Raw genomic sequence first — 18,389 nt, 5'->3', positions numbered from 1 at the left:
TAGAGCAGAAAGTGGTTAATGTTAGCCCAGGCTCTAAAAGATAGTAGAATCTTGGCACAAGTAGTTTAAAAAGGGGATTTTTAAACTACTTTGTGCCTTTTTTAAGCTCCAGTAGGGATGGGAGAGAGGTGTGCAGGGGAGTTAGGTGAGGGTTACTTGGCTCATGTTATTGAAAAATCCAGGCTGCTTATAGCTGCATCTAAAGGTTCATATAATAGTCCCAACCTTCACATTTCTCCATTGAGTTAGTAGCTTCTTTTTTAACAGGTTTCTGCTTGTGTGATAGATACTGCCCTCAACAACCCCAGCTTTAAACTCTACCTTTTTAGTAGCCACAGTGGAAAGGAAAAAAGGTCCCAATTTGAATCATTTCCTCTCCCTAGTAGGTGTGAAACAGTTGGTGGTGGAAGATCCTTCCATATATTTGGGGTTCTGCACTCTACAACTGGGTCTCTTGCTAAATTAAATAGGATTGTGATTCTGTCCCATGAACTTTATGAATACTGATGGTTCCTCCTTTTCTCTGTCCCCTTCCCCAGTAATTCCCTGCTCTAATGGCCAGTATGACCCTACAGACTTTGTTTCAAGATCTCACTAGGGGAGGCAGGAAGGAGGTGAGTGGCCTGGCTTGTTGGCCTTAGAACATAGAAACAGTAGTCCTGGGATTAAGTCCTTTGAATTTCTAAGGCCTAGAATTTTGGGGAGGTTTTGGTTGTTTTAGTCCAAATTTGTCAGATCATGGTTGAAAGCAGGTCATAAAACAGCAGTTTGTGAACTATGCAAGATTTTGTTTTGTTTTGTTTCAAGACAGGGTCTCTTGTGTAGACCAGGCTGGCCTTGAACTCACAGAGATCCACCTTGCTCTGCTGCCCAAGTGCTGGGACTAGAGGTGTGCACCACCACTACCCAGTGAACTAGAACTATGCAAGTCTTTAAATGTCCTTACTTACAAGTGTTCATTAAGTAGTCCATGGAGGGAACTATTTTGGGAATTGGAGATATAGCTGAGGATAAAATAGTGAAAGGCCTGAACTCATGAAATTTACATTCTGGTGGGGGAGAAGAAATACTGCATTAAAAGATATGTAAACCCTAGTGAGGTGGTTCATCATGTGAAGGCAATTGCTATGTAAGTCTCAAGACCAAGTTTGAGTCCCAGAACCCGTGTAAAGGTAGAAGGAGAGTGCTAACACCACAAGTCATCTCTGACCTCCACATGCATGCTGTGACAGTTGTGTATTCACACACATAAAATAATAACGTTTTAAAAAGAAGTCGGAGTGCGATATGTGGTGTGAAGGAAATGGCTGGGTGTAAAAGGTGGTTGCTGTAGACAAGAGTGGCCAGAAATGGCCTTGTTGAAGAGGTGAAAACTGAGCCTGATAAGCAGGAAAGATGAGTGACACTGGTTGTGGGAAGTCCAGGAAGTGAGACATTCTAAACCTAGCATTGCCGCATGCAGGGCAAGGACTGCTGCACAGTGGGGAAATGTATCATAGCTGTTGAGAGCCTGCTCTTTGCCAGATGCTTTGGTATAGCAGTGTGTCATATAACCATAACCTTCCCTTCCCTCATGCCTCTTACTGTCTAGGCAGTGTGAGAATCAGAAGAACTGCAGCCCTTGAAGAAACACCACCTGTAAAGATATCAGATCCTCCTTTTGAGGAAAGTTGGGGATAGGTCTGATCTGAGGTCTGATAAAGAGGATTGGGAACATTTATTTGTGTTGACGAACATATCTGGGCATACGAATGATAATATACACATGTGGAAGTCAGGACAATTTATGGGAATTTGTTCTTCCACTAATTGGGTATCAAGGATTAAACTCAGGTTGTTGGGCTTGGTAGCATGCATTTAACCTGTTGAGCCATTTTCCTGTCACAGATAAGGACATATATAGCTGCCACTAAGAAAAAAGAACTAGGGACTGAAGAGATGGCTCAGATCACTGGCTGTTCTTCCAGAGGACCTGGGTTCAGTTCTCAGTACCCACATGACAGATCACTATTATCTCTGCTTCTGATTCCAGAGAATCCGACACCCTCCTATGATGTTTTCAGGTATTAGACACATGGTACACATACACAGAAGCAAAACACATACAATGAAAAAAAAACTAAGTCCTTTAAAAGAAAACTAGAATCAAGCAAACAGTTCTGTTACAGCCATATCTGCTGTGCCCTTGTATGCTTGATAAACTAGCTTTTTCTCTTAAATATAATATATATCTATTTATTTTAGATATATGAGTTCCCTATCTGCATGTACACCTGCATGCTAGAAGAGGGCATCAGATCACTTTATAGAAGGTTGTGAGCTACCATGTGAATGCTGGGATTGAACTCAGGACCTCTAGAAGAACTGCCAGTCCTCTTAACCACTGAGTCATCTCTCCAGCCCTCTTTTTTTTCTCTTTAAAATAAAACAAAAACAGGTGGATCTAGTTGTTCATGTTGAAATTTCAGGGCTTGGGAGGCAGAGGAAGGAAGTTCATCATATTGAGTTAAGGGGCAACATTGGCCTACATGAGTTCCGGGCCAGCCAGGACCACATAGCAGGACCTAATCCATTCCACCTCTCCCCTCTCCCTGAAAAAAATGTGATTGTGGGGCATATGCCTGTCATCCCAGCACTCAGGAGGCATGAAGATCTCTAGTTCTAAGCCATCTCAGCTGTGTAGCAAGATCCTGGCTCCAGGGAAAAAAGACTGCATCTTCAGGAGAGGAAAAAAACAGATGACAAGAGAGTCTGAGATATCCACAAAGGTGACAGTTTATTTTATAGGAGGACAAGGGAGTAGGGAACATTCTGTGAGAAGAAGGATAACAAAACAAAACATGAGATTTTGGTATAGGAAGAGAAATGCAACTTCCTTTTACTCCAGGGTTTCCCAGAGTCCCCACATTGCACTTAGCTTCCAATGGCTCTGCTTGGCTTCTCTCCCCTTTGTATCCCCAACGGTATACTTTTTAGTGAGGCAATGGTATACTTTTTTATGTGTACATATTTGAGAAGTTTCTGAAAACAATAGTTCTTACAAAAGAGACTGGATTCTTTTGCTTTTGACAGGCACCTGTTTGATAACTAGCCTATTACTGTGTTTATAAAATGTGTGTTCCTCAAAGGCCTAAGTCACAGACTATAAAAGAGCTAGGAATGGATGGGGAGACTAATTGTACCCAGAGATCTGGTGTTAAAAGATATTCCTTAAGCCTAATTTCTGGGCATCAATGGGGAACTTCTAGTAGGCTTCAACATCTTTAAAGAGCAAGAGGTCTGAAAGCATAGTACCTGGGCCTTGCATATCCTACACAGTCATGAGTAGTGACTTCCCTTCTGTCTAAATTCATTTTTCTATCTGTAAAAGGAGACTAATTATGTCTTACAAATGTATGTGACCTTTATGTGTTATATATGTGTGTTGATAGGGATTAAATCCCAGACATTCACATTTTACAGGCAAGTACACTGTCATTGAGTTACAGCCCCCTCCTCTAAGCCTTACATATATTTTAAAAAATAGATCCCAAACACTTGAGGCTAAAGGAGGCAGATCTCAACTTCAAGGCCAGCCTGGGTTCCTAGAGAGAACCTGTCTCAAACGAACTGCAAAGATAGATGTCTGGGATCTAGGTGAACTCACCTCTGAAGAACTGTTTGCAGGGCCTGCAAGGGCCAGGGTATGATCCAAGAGAGGAAGGCTTCCGGTTAACTGTCTTCCTATACATTGTTTCATCTCAGTCTTCTCCTGGTCTCACTGAAGAAGAAGATGAATTACTTGCCAAAAGTCATAGTAGTGTCAGTGGGAGAGCTGGGAATTGAACCAGGTCACCTGACCTACCCAGTTCTGTTTCTAAATGAAGAGAGTTCACTGAGCTGGACAGAGCTGGTGCACGCCTTTAATTTCAGCACTCAGGAGAAAGGCAGGTGGATCTCTGAATTCCAGCCCAGCCTGGTCTATAGAGTGAGTTCCAAGACAGGGCTACACAGAGAAACCTGAGTGTGAATGCTAAGTACTTGTCCTGTCTGTGGACCCTTTCTTACTTTTGGAGGTCAGGGAAGAAACCTGGGGAAAACTTTCTCTAGTATCTCTCAGCTGTTTGTTTGGTTCCATTTTTCACCTCTGGGGTTGGTAGGTACTTCCCAAGAAGTTATACATTCTAAATCTGGCCAGACACCAGCATTGTTCCTAAGTATTTAGAGGCTTGCCTCTCTCCTGACTTTCCTTAAAAGCAAGAAGATTCAGGTTTGGCCACGTGAGGACAGAGAGACTAGAACAGCAGTGAATGTTGTTTTATATTTAAGTAGCCAGGACTGTTTTAAGTTTTAAGTAGTAAAAAAAAATCCAGTTCAAACAGGGCTAAGGAGTGTATTTATTGGCCTGTTGAACTGAAAAGTCTAGTCCAGTAAGGAGACTTCAGGCTCTGTCCCTTGGGTCGTCTCCTTCCTTCACCTCTTTGAGGATGCTCCATCTATGTTGGCTTAATTCAAAAAGCAGGTGAGCTACAAGGTAGCAGATGTAGTAACTAAAAAACTAAAGCTAGTTTCCTCAGTAGTTACAGTGAAAGTTCCAAGAAAACTCTCCTTGTTTCATGCTTTATCCCATGTCTACTTCTGCAGCCAAGAAGGAGGGTTCATTCTTAAAAGGGAATTCATTGTTAGAACCAGAAGATAGAATGGCTCTTTGACAGACAAACCCATCATGGTAAGATGGTCCTTCCATAGGACACTTGGTGCTATTGCCTTATTCGGGTACTGTCTCATTTCACACAAAGGTGGGATTCGGGGACACAGGCCAAGGATCTCTGCACTTCGATGGAAAGGGGCCATCCATTTATTTTCATGAGTTACCATCTACATTCAGTATTCAGCATCCTTCTGTCCTGATCTCGCGCTCTCACCCTCTATCCCCCCTCCCTTTCCTCTCTCACCCTCTTTCCCCCTCTCTCCACTTCTCTCTCCTTCCCTCCATCCCTGTTTGTGAGTATGTAGATGCACATTTATGTGGGTAGCTGCAAGTGTGTGTGTGAGCCATGATATTCCTATCATTATGAGGTCTGAGTACAACTTTGGGTATTGGCCCTTGCCTGCTACCTTGTTTAGATAGGGTTGCCTCTTATTCACCACTTGATATAACTGGTCTATGAGCTTCTAGGGGTTCTCCTGTCTCCACCTCTCACCCTGATGTAGGAGCACTGCAGACAAGAGTTCTCACACCTGACTTAACCTGGATTGTAGCAATCTAAACTCAAACTTCCAGCTTGTATGGCATGTGTTTTACCCCCTGAACTATCTCCCTAGCCTAAGATTACTACTTTGAGATAGCTGTGTAGCCCTGACTGGCTTCAAACTTGCTGGGTAGCCCAAACTGGCTCTAAACTCATGGAAGTCCTCATATCATTTTTCTCTTCTTTATTTTAAAAATTTATGTGTGAGAGTGTTTTGCCTGTGTATATGTATGTATAGTATATGTACAAGTATTTGCAGAGAACCAAAGAGGGCATTGGATTTCCTGGAACTAGAGTTACAGCTGGTTGTGAGGTGTCATATGAGTGACAGGAACCAAACCCAAGTCCTCTACAAGAACAGCAAGTGCTTTTAATCACAGTGCTCTTTCTCCAGTCCCATTAGGGATAGCTTATTTATTTTTGAGACAGAATCTTACTAAGTACCTCTGGATGACCTAGAACTTGCTGCATAGATCAGACTGGTCTCAATTCATGGAGATCTTTTAAAACAAAATTATTTTGAATTACATTTTACTTAGTGTGTGTTTGTACCCATGTGCCATAGTGTGTATGTGTGTGGAGGTCAGAAAAACAGCTTGGAGTTGTTTCTATCATATTGGTTCTGGGAATCAAACACAGGTCCTTGGGTTTAACTAAGGGATGGTTTTCCATAGTTTGGTCTTATGGGTGGATTTGTGGAAACCCCAGTTCTACTGCAGACCATTAGAGCCCGCTCCACCGGTGTCCTCCCTACTGGTTATGTCCCTTGAGCATCTGGGTGGCTTGAAGAGGGCCTGGGGAGGAATTTTTAGTTGGCTTTTGGCCTATTTCCAGTCTGTTTCAAGGACTACAGCCACAATGTTTTGGGATTTTGTTGTTCTGTGTTGTAGTTCACAGTTGCTGTTTTAATGTGAATTAGTCTCCAACATTTAAAAATAGGGAATTTTTTTTCAAAGCCAGATTTCCTCTTCTAGTTTAAAAAAATTAAAAGAATTAATATGAATCTGTTCCCACATGGCAACAGTGGAATGGTGTATTCTGCCTTTAAACCGACTGTGTACTGTACAACTCAGTATAGTCCCCAGTGACCAGCTCTGTTGAAAGCCTAGCCTGGTGAGCACCACATTTGAGACCTTATGTTGTCCCAGAGCTTTGCTGGAAGAAACTGGATTGATGTTTATTCAGCAGCTTATTGGTGATATAGTGTTGTTACTTAGGAAAAGTAACAACCTAGTAAAAGAGTTAATATGGAAATATGCGCCATTTTTGCCTGACAATTTGGTTGTCTTTCTGCTGTGAATGCTTTTGGCATATCAAACCTCCCTGAAATAGTAACATGGTCTGGTATCACATGAGCTGTCACCCAGTGGAGGAACCACTCCCAGTGGAGGAACCACTCCCATTCCCAAGGGATGTCCACCCAGCCTCTACTTGATCACTTCTAACAGCCAGGGACTTCTTACCTCCTCACATGGGGCCTGCTCTATCCTTGGACAGCTCCATTATATAGAAGTCTTATGTTGAAGCAGCTGCTGCCTCCCTGGGACCTAAAGCCACAGAATGCTGGAGCAGGGAGGGCAAGTGCTGCTTCCAGGCACAGAGCTACTACTCATCCACCCTCATCTAGGGTGGCACAGTGCTCTCTCACTGTGAATAAGTAGAAAGCATCCTCAGTTCTGTTTTTGTTTTGGTTGATTTTGTTTTTTCAAGACAGATGTTCTCTGTGTAGTTCTGGCTGTCCTGGATCTCATTCTATAAGACCAGGCTGGCCTTGAACTCAGTAATCCACCTGCCTCTGCCTCTGCCTCCTGAGTTCTGGGATTAAAGGCTGAAATTATTCTTTTAAGTGGGAGTGTACGTTTACTTATATCCAGTGAAATGGTATTTTAGAGTTATTCCCATCTCCTGGGAGTAACCCATCTCAAAAGCCTGGAGTTCATCCTTCCACACCTGAAATACTGTGGTGTGTTATACATGGTTCTATGCAGCTTTCTTTTACAGGTCCTCACTTTGTATCTTGGTTGACCTAGAACTCGTAGCAATTCTCCTGCATTAGCCTTCTGGGGGATAGGATTACAGACAGTCACTATTAGTGAATTTTATGCTGTCCCTCTTCACTAGATACACTTTTGCTCCTCCTTGCTTATTAGCATCTGCCTCAGTTTATTAGTTATGCCCCATTGATGGATATTGCCATTAAACCAGGTATGATGATGCACGACTGTAATCTCAGCATTTAGGAGTCTAAGGCAAGGAAGATTGTAACTTCAGACTATTATCCTGGACCACATAACACGACACTTTGTAGGGTTGGGGATTTAGTTCAGTGGTAGAGCGCTTGCCTAGCAAGCGCAAGGCCCTGGGTTCGGTCCTCAGCTCCAAAAAAAAAAGAAAAAGAAAACTTGTATATAACAAGACTCTTTGTCTCAGTTGGAGTGGTTAAGAGAGCATACTACACATTCAGAGGAGGTCGCCTGTTCCCAGCACCAACATCAGATGGCTTAAGGCTCCATCTTTAGGGTATCTGAAGCCTTTGGGCACCTCAGGTACCTGCATATGCATGTAGTGTGCACATACATGTTCACACTCAAGCAAGTAAGACAAGTGAGCACACAGAGAGAGTTAAAAGAAAACATAACAAGGCAGGCTTTTGTAAAAACCCTATCTTGACCCCTACCTCACTCCATCCCATTGTTTTTGGTTATGTTTTTGCTCTAAGACAGATCCTCACCATGTAGTCCTGTGTGGCCTAGAACTTAATATATAGACCAGGCTTGATTCAAATACACAAAGATCCACAAATCTTTCAAAGATTCAGAATCACAGAGATCCACCTGTTTCTGCTTCTGAGTGCTGAAATTAAAGGTATGTGTTCCTATAGCTGGCTGATTTTATTTTTAAAGTATATTCTGGACCAGCAAGATAACTCAGTGGGTAAAGATGCTTACCACCAAGCCTCAATTCTCTGGGATCCACATGGTGGAAAAGGAGAACCAGCTTTCACAATTGTCCTCTGACTTCCACATGTGCTCTGTGAAATGTACATATACAGGCATTTACACAAAAAGTAAATAAAATTAATAATTTTTTTAATGAGTGAGGTACTGTTAGGCTCAAGTGACTATGTGACTTACATTTTGGTGAGAACAATGAACATACAATATGTAACATGAAATAAGAGCACTAATACAATTGTGTGATCATGGGAGAGTATCAGGGATATTGTCTCTGAGGAAGTGATATTGTGCTGAGACCCAACTAACTTGGGAGCTAGCCTATAACAGGGTAATATGAGTCATGCCCTAAAGCCTGGACTTGACAGGTCCGATATGCAGTAGGTCTGTGTATAGAGTTCTTGGTTCTTACACAGCCCTGGGGAAATTGAACAGAGGGCACCGGTTGCAAGAGAGGCAGATGGGGAAATGTTGGGTGGATACTTGAAGCTCCAGACACTTGAGAAAGGTGTCAGAGGAGTGTCTAGAAACAAGTCAATTGAAAAACAACTAGACCTACTGTTTGCCCACTTCAAACAACTTCTGGATAGGCCCTGCTTAAGAAGAATTGGACATTTTCTTGTTTGGGTGTCTACTTTTTAATCTGTCCCATTCCCTTCAAGTTGGCACTCTGTAGGCTCTTTGATAACAATTTGGTCTCCTGAAAAATCAAGGGGACTTCGACCTCAGAGCCTGGGCCTGAAGCTGACTTCAAGGACTAAAGAGGAAAACTGTGAGGGGTTTACCTCACAGTAGAGAGGTAGAGTCTTAGAGCTCAGAGCCCAGCCTCTTCCAGAGCAGCAGAGCTAAGCCTCTTCCAGAGCAGCAGAGCTGGGTTGAGGGCATGAGATCCCTTTATGATGGTGATCTTTAAACAGGCTTGTCCATGTTCATGCCCTGGGCTCATATTTACCAGATAGTTTGTGACTAGATAGTTAACTGCTGTCAGCATCTGCTGTCTGCATACCTGGGATCTCTACTGGGGTTACTGGTCCACCTAACACTCTTGAGCTGTTTTGTTTTGTTTTTTTCCGGAGCTGAGGACCGAACTCAGGGCCTTGCGCTTGCTAGGCAAGTGCTCTACCACTGAGCTAAATCCCCAACCCTGAATTGTGGGTTTTAATTTGAAGTAATTAAGGAGCCCTAAGGTTTTTTCTGCTGGTGAACAGTCACAGTTCAGTTCTAAGAGGAGGCAGCATGAGACTAGCAAGGTCAGAGATTATCTTCCAAGTTACATGTCTGCTTTGTCATGTCACCTTGAGCCAAACCTTCCTTCCTTCAGATCTTTTCCCAGATATACATCATCTCTTCCTTCTTGTTTCTGAACACCATTTTGATGTAATCTTTGATTTGTCTTGAAGGGGTGTCAATCATGCCTGTTCCCCGAGTTCTCAGTTGGAGAGGAGCTGGTTTAGTATCTGCTGCGGACTTTTCCCAGAGACTTAGAGCAAACTCCATAAACTATGAACAGGGCCCTCATTCCATAATTTATCCATGACAGATTCAACCCCTACAACCCCTCTGATCCCTTTGCTTTCTTTTCCAGGAGCCTGGAGAGGTGTGGCTGGACCAAGACCTCCCCTGATGTAAGCAGGCTCCCTCCTCCCCCCCACCACCCGTTGCCACCACGCCAGGGGACATCCTCAAGCCCTGGCCCTTAGGGGAGAGGTAACAGGAGCCCAGAGCCGAGACCATGTGACGGCGCTGGCCCTTGCCACCGCCGTCCCCCAACCCTGGCCCCAGGCCTGGCACCATGATGTTCCGAGACCAAGTGGGCATCCTCGCTAGCTGGTTCAAGGGCTGGAATGAGTGTGAGCAGACAGTGGCCCTGCTGTCACTTCTGAAGCGGGTCACCCGTACCCAAGCCCGCTTTCTGCAGCTCTGCCTGGAGCACTCACTGGCGGACTGCAATGATATCCACCTGCTGGAGTCAGAGGCCAACAGTGCTGGTGAGTCTCTGCCCCTAGAGATGGGAGTACAGTGGGGAGAGCAAGAGCAGGTGCCAGGTGCCACAGAGGCCAACCAACATTGGAGCTGAGAAATGTATATTCTGTGCTTGTCTGGTCTCCTGGGACTGTGTTGTTGTCAGCTGTCCTCAGGTGTGAAATGGGGACTCCCAGAGGAGGGCAATATAAACTGGAAATTGCCTACATAGAGGAAGGATGTTGGCTAGCTTATTTGAGCTGCTGAAAGGAACAGCCTAGTAAACCATGAAGTGAGTCAGTGGAAGGTGAGCAATGATTTGTTTTCCTAGCTCTAGGACACCAAAGCTAGCAGAGGCGCTCAGAAGTCTTCCATAACCCACAGGGTTAGAGGTTTCACTTCTAAAAGTAGATTGGTCTCAGGCCACAAACAGCTTCAAGAGAGTTCTTAATGTAAATGTAGTCCTTTGTGTCAGTTCTTTTTTTTTTTTTTTTTTTTTAAGATTTATTTATTATATATAAGTACACTGTAGCTGTCTTTCAGATACACCAGAAGAGGGCATCGGATCTCTTTACAGATGGTTGTGAGCCACCATGTGGTTGCTGGGAATTGAACTCAGGACCTCTGGAAGAGCAGTCAGGTGCTCTTAACCACTGAGCCATCTCTCCAGCCCTCGTGTCAGTTCTTTAATAACCTACTAGAGAGGTACTCTGTCTCCTGAAGCTGACATTGGGATAGGTGAGCCAGACAGACATCCTTAGAACCTGTCCTTACAGTCGTCAGTCCAAAGAACTGTTTCAAAGGCTACTGCTAAAAGCATAAGGGCCTTCTAGCCTTGACACAGCTAGTCGGGTGCGGAGCTGGTGATCTCAGTGACACGGATAGGAGATGGAAGTCAGAGAAGCAGAAGAGTTGTGAATAACCAAAAGCTAGCAGAGAAGGGGACCGAGAGACTCCTTGCAGAGTCAACTTTGTTCTATCTTTATCTTTATAACAGCAGTTTTCATGAAGCCCTTGCAAGCCAGACGTCCCTTAGCTTGTGTCAAGTCCTTAGGTGGCTCTTGAGTCACAGTGCCTAGACTGAAGTAACAGTCGTTAAAGATGATTAATTCTACCAATGTTTAGAATGCTTATGAGGAGCCAGGAAGTTCATGCAGGTGGAGTTCTTCCCACAGTGCCTGATAAGCAGTAAATACTCCAGTAACTGTCGATTGTTTTTATTGTCAGTCCTACTTAACACTCCTCAGAACTACCTTATAAAATTAGTACTGTTACCATCACTGCTTTACAGGTAAGGGCTCCAGCATGGGTTTCTAAGATTGGGATTTGGGGAACCACAGAGCTACCTGGCCTCTGTTATCTCTCCCACTCATCATAGAAACGCCCTTTATTTCTTACAGAATTGGATGTAAAAGCTGCAAAAGCATCACACATAGCAGAAGATAGTTGCGTAGATTAGGAGTCCTGTTGACCTGATGGAAGGCAGACAGAAAAACAGTTAGAGCCCAGCTCAGGTACAGCAGGCTGAGGGCTCAGCCGTCTTCCACTTTTGCTAGCTTCCCCACCAAAGAAAAAGGCTCCCCTGCCCTGGCACCCAGGGATGGAGGTCTGTTTAATAAATGGCTCTGCCCACACTGGAGATGAGTGTTTTACACAGCTTCATCACATTCTCTACGACTATGTCCTGAGCTCCAGCCTTATCTGTTTATCAGGTCAGCCATGTGCTCTCCCTGTTAACTTATTAGAGCACTTTCGGGTTTTGCATTTGTTTTCAGAACTTCCAAGAAAAACTAGTTGCTATAGAAGGCTAAAGGTGGGGTCTTCTTTCCTGATCTTCTGTGTTATAAGATGATCTGTGCAATCTAAGTGCACATATTTTCTCTGAGCTTTGGCATTTTATTGGTTTTGGGTTGTTTGTTTTTTGAGACAAGGTCCCATTTTGCAGTCCTGCCAGGCCTGGAACTCTCCATATAGACCAGGCTGTCTTCAAACTTTAGAGATCATCTGCCTCTGCTTCTTCCTGGGTGCTGGGATAAAAGGTGTATACTTCAACACTTGGCCTTTATTTTTTTATATTTTTGAGACAGGATCTCAGCCTACAGCCTATGCTAGTCTCAGACTTGTAGTGCAGTGACTTCTGCCTCTGCCTCTTAAGTCTGAGGTTACAGGCATGCGCAGTAGTGCTCAGCGGTGCTTTGTCTATTGCTGTCTAACCCTCACAGCACCTGTAAGGAAAGCCTTATTATAGATGGGGAAGCTGAGTGACTTGCTTTGAGTCACAGAATAGGATAGAGCAGTGCGTTTCAGCCTTCCTAATGCTGAAGCATTTTAACGTATGTATGGTGACCCCCAACCATAAAATCATTTTGCTATTATGAATCATAAATATCTGATAAACACAAAATCTGATACCCAACCCCAAAGGAGTCATGAACCAAAGGTTGAGAACTGCTGGGCTAAAGGCAGGGATCAATTTGCCCTTGGGAGTAGTTGACCACTAGCTCTGTCTACCACTTGGGCCACTTGGTTTTGCACTTCCAAGCTATAGTAAATAAAGATCCTTTAAGCAGCTCTAGGATGAATCCCTAGACATCTCTGGAGCACCTAGTCTGAAGGTGTGTTATTCTAAAGTGTTAGCTCTTACCACATTTTCTGTGAACAATATGCTATACAAAACATATACAGGCCCTTTCCAAACAGTTATATCAGCATATTGGGGAGGGCTCAGCAAGGACTGGAGGACTATTGTTCAAAGAATTGCATGATAGTGAATATATGATCCCTGTCACGTGTTGAAAAGTTTTCTATGAAGCTAATGGGTAGAGTGGTAAGGAAAACAGAATATGAGGGAAGGGAGGGAGGCCATGGCTTATCCCATAGTAAGCAGGAAGGATGTCTGCCAGGATTATAGCAGAGCATCACTTTCAGGAAAGTGCTCATGAATAAAGTCTATGGGGGCCTTGAATACTTCTTCCTAATGGATGTGAGGGCTTTAAGTCTAAAGAGGTGGCATTTCCTGTCACTTCCACCCTTACTTAGGTAGACTTCCCCAGTCATCTGCTTGTTCCTGCCTCTTGGAACTGGTGGCCTGGCTGTCTCTCCTGATACTTATTTCTGTCTGCTCATTATGGTTCTTCATTCTTTTGTTTCCCACACATGTATTATCAGAATCTTAGGGACAGGGTCAGAAAAACTTAAAATCCAGATTCCCAACCCTCTCACCCCCCCAACCCCAGACACAATAAGTAAGAATCCTAAAGGGATGGGCCCAGAAAGGGTTCTAGGTTCTTATAAATACCAGGCTCTGTGATACATATCCTTCTGGTCCATCTACTTGTCTTGGAGTTGCAGGCACATTGATCAAAGAAAGCCCTGGGAGCGCAAGGCCCTGGGTTCGGTCCCCAGCTCCGAAAAAAAAAAAAAAGAAAAAAGAAAAAAAAAAAAAAAAGCCCTGGGAAAGGAAGGAGTTACTCATCTTAAGCTGACATCCATCCTGAAGGAACATCAAAGCAGGAGCTCCATACAGGAACCTGGGGGCAGGAACTGAAGCAGATATCACAGAGGAACACTGCTTACTGGTTCTTCATAGCTTACTCTACCTACCTTCTTATATTTTTGGTTGTGAGCCTAGCCTTTAATGGCTGAGCCATCTCTCTAGCCCTCTACCTGCCTCCTTAATACCGCTCAGGATCACCTGCCTATCATGGTCTGGGCCCACCCACAGAAAAATTAATCAAGAAAATGTTTCACAGGCTTGCTTATGGGCCAATCTTCTGGAAGTATTTTCTCAATTGACGTTCCTCTCAGGAAAATTCTAGCTTGTAATAGGTTGACAAAAATAACCAGGACAGAGAGGCCTGGAGTTCCCAGTTGTCATCACCCCTACTTCTCCTAGTTCTCTGCTGTTTAGAGCTCCAACAGCAATCCTGGCCTCCTTCCCTTTAGTGTGTCTTGAACTATAAGGGTGTTCCATGACTGATAGGAAATTGGGCCTAGACAGCCAAGATCTCTTCTCCCTCATCGTATGGCATCCTGGTCTGCAGTTCTTACATTTTTTCCTACATCTAGTCTTCTGAGTCAGTCTCCCAGTCTGGCAGATTTAAGTGTCTTCCTCTCTGGCCCCCTGAATTTGGGTGGAAAAACTGGGGTCAGAAGGGGCCATGGTGAGTGAATCACCAGAACTCATCCTCCGATACTCCCACCCTTCCCTTTCAGGCTCTACTAACATAGTTCATCAAACAAAAATGTGAACCCGTGTCTCTGAGCTGGGGTGAGGCAGAGAAGAGTATGTCTGAAGCCAAGCCCCAGCCCCTCTGATTAGTGCCAGAGGCCAACATGATTGTTGCAACGCTAAGCATATAAAAATGGGTTTGCTCTTATGATAGTCTCAAAGATATATTTGGCTCCTATGATTTGCCCAGGACCCAGGGTCATGACCTACTTTGCTTGGATCACCTGGCCAGTCCCATAGCCATTATGCTAAGGAGGGCACTCACACAGTCTACTTTACCCTCTCTGTGTCCTCAGAGTCCAAATTTGCATCTCTGACAGTAGCAACTGCTGGTATCTTTGCATTGCTTGGTCCCCCAAACCCAGTCCACCCACTTCCAGAATTTTATCACTACAAATTATGCCTCTAACTTAAAAAGCAAACGTGTGTCTAGTTTTGGTAAATTATTCTGTAAATTTCCCCAGCCCTGTGGGAAATTTTAAGGGGAGTCCCAGATGTGCTGTGCTAAGTGAACCACTGGATTAAGAGCCTTGAGACAGTCTCAAGAAAGATTTCCACAGGAACAGTGGGGATACTATGTTCATGTGCCGAGCACTTCCTCATGCCAGGTGCTTTGCTCCCTGTTCTCTACAACCCTGTGACCTAAGAGCTTTGACAGCCATCATTACATAGACAAATGACCAATATTCAGTGAATTTAAAGAACTGGTCCATGGTTACAATATACTGAGTCATGGAGACAGAGGTAGATTTTTTTTTTTTAAACCCAGGCAGGTATTTCCTTTTGAACTTGCAGAATGCCTGCTATAACTTAAGGCAGGATGACTAAATGTTTGGGATCCCAGAGAGGGCACATTATACACATAGACACTACTACCTACCAACAGACCATCTGGGTTCAATTGTGCAGGTATTCATTAGGCCCCTACTGTGCCTTAAGTCTGGGCCAGAGTTTTCTGATCTGGGCAGGAAACTAGAAGTTCCATCCCCACCCATCATCTGCAGCCCCAGCTGGGCTCACCCCACGAGGCCTGAGGCTGTGCACATTCCTTGGACTCATTCCAGTGCTCATTGATGCTTCCCAGTCCTGGGAGGCCTGCCCACCCTTCCTAACACCACCACTCAAACACATGAACACACATTTCCCCAGGGTAAGCCTTCATTGGTTCAGAATTACTCTCTCCTTTCTGGGCAATAGAACAAGGTCCTTCTTTGAGCCCAACCCTTGAGGCTATTCTGTCACGTCCCCTGGCAGTACCAGAGGAGAAGCTGCATCCCATAGCCCTGGGGTCCTGGCAGTACTCGGGGTGGGGGAAGGTTTAGACAAGGCTTCTCTCTGTCCTAGATGCCTCTAGCTTCACTGTAACGCCTAAACAACGGCAATTGAGAAGTCTGGATAGGGATGCAGGAGCAAGGGGAAAAAGACCCCGTCACTGAGCTACATCTTGCGCATTGACTACATGTAGACTGTTAATCCTTTACTGGACACCCTTGCTAAATCTGAGCAGCCCACATCTCAGCAACCCTGTACTTCTTTTAACAGACAGCTGGAATGCAAGGCCTTTGACTTCGTCCTTAATATTACTGTATTTCTTATTAAGAATTAAAGGTTGGGACCAAGTCTAAAAAAGAAAGTTATCAAAGAGTTAATGTGACTTCATGCCAGTTGGAGGTAGGATAGGGCAGAAAGGGCTTCCTGACTTGAAGAAGAACTTGCCCCACTTCACAATTTTATTTTATTTTAAAAATTAAATATTGTGAGGGTTGGAGATTTAGCTCAGTGGTAGAGCTCTTGCAAGGCTCTGGGTTCTGTCCTCAGCTCCAGGAAAAAAAAAAATTAAATGCCGTGTTGGTTGGAGGAAGAGCTCTGTGGACAAATGTGCTGGTTCAGATGAAGATAGATGAGGGAGGCAGTTTCCTGGCTTTGAGTGGCAGGTACAATGTGAGAAGAGTCAAGACTGAAAGACCGGAAGTTGGAAAATTACAGTGAAGGCTGGAGGGATGACTCAGTAAGCACTGACTGCTTTCCCAGAGGCTCAAGCCCATTCGCAGCACCCACATGTTGGCTCACAATTGTCTGACTTCCAGTACCTGGGGATCTGACACCCTCTTCTGGCCTGTACAGGCATTACATGCACGTAGGACACAGACACACATGCAGACAGACACCTATACACATAAAATAAAACAAAAGTAGAAAGTCATGGAGAAAGTTTTTCCCAGTTGTCAAAGCAGGACACCCAACTTAGGTCTCAGCTTTGTCACTTGCTAGTTCTGTCACTTCATCTCAGCTTTGTCACTTGCTAGTTCTGTTACTTCACTTTCCCAAGTCTTACTTGTATGTAGAAGTAATAAAATGGTTAAGCTAAAGTTGGACAGCACATACTTAGTATGTGCTCAGGAAGTTTCAGCCATCACTGCTGGCCTCATGAGAAGTGCTTGCAGTACTGCTAGTTCTATTACTCTTGAGCTGGTGCTGTGGTCATAAAGTGAGTTGATGGCTTTGAGTGGATGAATTTCCTGGCACTCTAACAGGGGCTCTATAAAAAAACAGAACAGACTTTCAGGTCAGGCCCCAGGAGTTCTGAGTTGTGTGATTCATTCCCAAAGCTACAGATTTAAGTAGAATTAGAAACTAATGTGAATTCCATGCTACAGAATTAAGACAAAAGGTACAGGGAGCAATTGCAAGTTTCTATGTCTCCACTTTGCACACATGTAGTCATGTGACTGCAGACACATATATATTAGATGTGTGCACTTTACCACTGAGCTGGATCCCCAGGGTATACTCCCTCTCATCCCTCTTCCCTTTCTCTCTCTCTTCCTTTGAGATATGCTCTTGCTAAGACTGCCTTTGAACTTATCCTGTAGCTCCTGCAGGCCTTGAACTTGAATAGGGATTATAGGCTTTCATCATCAGGCATGGCTGTATCTAGGTTTCTGAGGTCTAATATCATTCTGTTTCCCAATGATATCTTTAGAATCTTTGTATATTGTATCTTTAGAATCTTTGTATATTGTTGAAAATGAAGAAACCACCATAAAGTATACTGATCACAATACTAATAATTAAAAAGTAAAAACAGTGTTCCCAGAGGACTGGCCTTAAACTGAATCCCACTTAGTTCCTAATAGCTGCGCTGAGTAGGAGTGATTCTGAGTTCTCTTGATATAGTAGAGCTGAAGCTTAATACAGTAGAGCACTTAGGAAGCTGAGGTGAGAATTTAGAGTTTAGAGCCAGTCTGAGATACCTAGTAAAACCCTATGTCAAAGAAAAGAAAAAACAATGTGGAGTTTACAGCTCGCCTTTAACAGCACATATACTAAAATTGTAAAAGTATAAAGAAAATTAACATGAGTTTTGTGTAGAAATGATGCTCAAATTAATGAAGTATTCCATATTGCTTTTGTGTGCCTTGTTAAAATAACCAAGCTGGGCTGGCAGATGGCTCAGATTGCAGGTGAGCCTGACATCCTAAATTGGATGCCTGGGACCCACATGGTGTTTGGGGAGAATTGGCTCTTATAAGTTGTGACCTCCATGAGTGGACTGTGAGACATAGACATGGACACACATGGACATATCCGTACACAATCAATTTGGGTCTAGTGGTTCAGGCTTGAAATGGCAGCTAGTTAGTATACTGAGGCAAAAAGACCACCACTTCATTGCCTCTCTGGATTACAGAATGAGTTCATGGCTGGCCTGGGCCACTTTTAGTGAGGCCCTATCTTAAAATACAAAGTAAAAAGAAGGCCGAGGGCATTGGTCAGTGGTTGTGTTTCTTGAATGCATTCAAGACCTCAGGCTCAGTTCACAATTCTAAGGGTGAAGAGGAAGACAGGACTAATAACTTAGTATTTGGCTAGGAAAAACCCTTGAATCTCAGCCTCACTGTGGGAACTTGAATGAATACAGTGTAGTGAGCCCCAAGGAAGATGGGGTGGTTCACTCATGCTGAGTCAGTGTCTGATGATGGGGTTCTTTTTGGGGAGGGTGCAGTGGCA

At 44.0% G+C, this 18,389-nt stretch overlaps 1 protein-coding gene across 4 annotated transcripts in view; it reads left to right on the top strand.

Annotated features, from left to right (window-relative positions):
• Positions 1–18,389, top strand: part of Samd4b (sterile alpha motif domain containing 4B) — a 38,289-nt gene that overhangs the window by 4,080 nt on the left and 15,820 nt on the right. For 2 of the 4 annotated variants that reach the window (XM_008759143.4, NM_001107498.1), the window contains one exon: positions 9,771–10,173. The exons of 1 other annotated variant lie outside the window; for it this stretch is intronic. In XM_008759143.4, the coding sequence (XP_008757365.1) occupies positions 9,978–10,173 (196 nt within the window). In that variant the 5' untranslated portion in view covers positions 9,771–9,977. Of the gene's footprint in view, positions 1–539; positions 615–9,770; positions 10,174–18,389 lie in introns of those variants that run through there. One more of the 4 variants, XM_063261538.1, reaches the window with a different exon arrangement.

The sequence above is a fragment of the Rattus norvegicus genome, chromosome 1, assembly GCF_036323735.1.
Source record: "Rattus norvegicus strain BN/NHsdMcwi chromosome 1, GRCr8, whole genome shotgun sequence".
Classification (NCBI taxonomy): domain Eukaryota; kingdom Metazoa; phylum Chordata; class Mammalia; order Rodentia; family Muridae; genus Rattus; species Rattus norvegicus.
The sequence above is the reverse complement of the archived record's forward strand: the minus strand, read 5'-3'. Positions and strand labels throughout refer to the sequence as shown.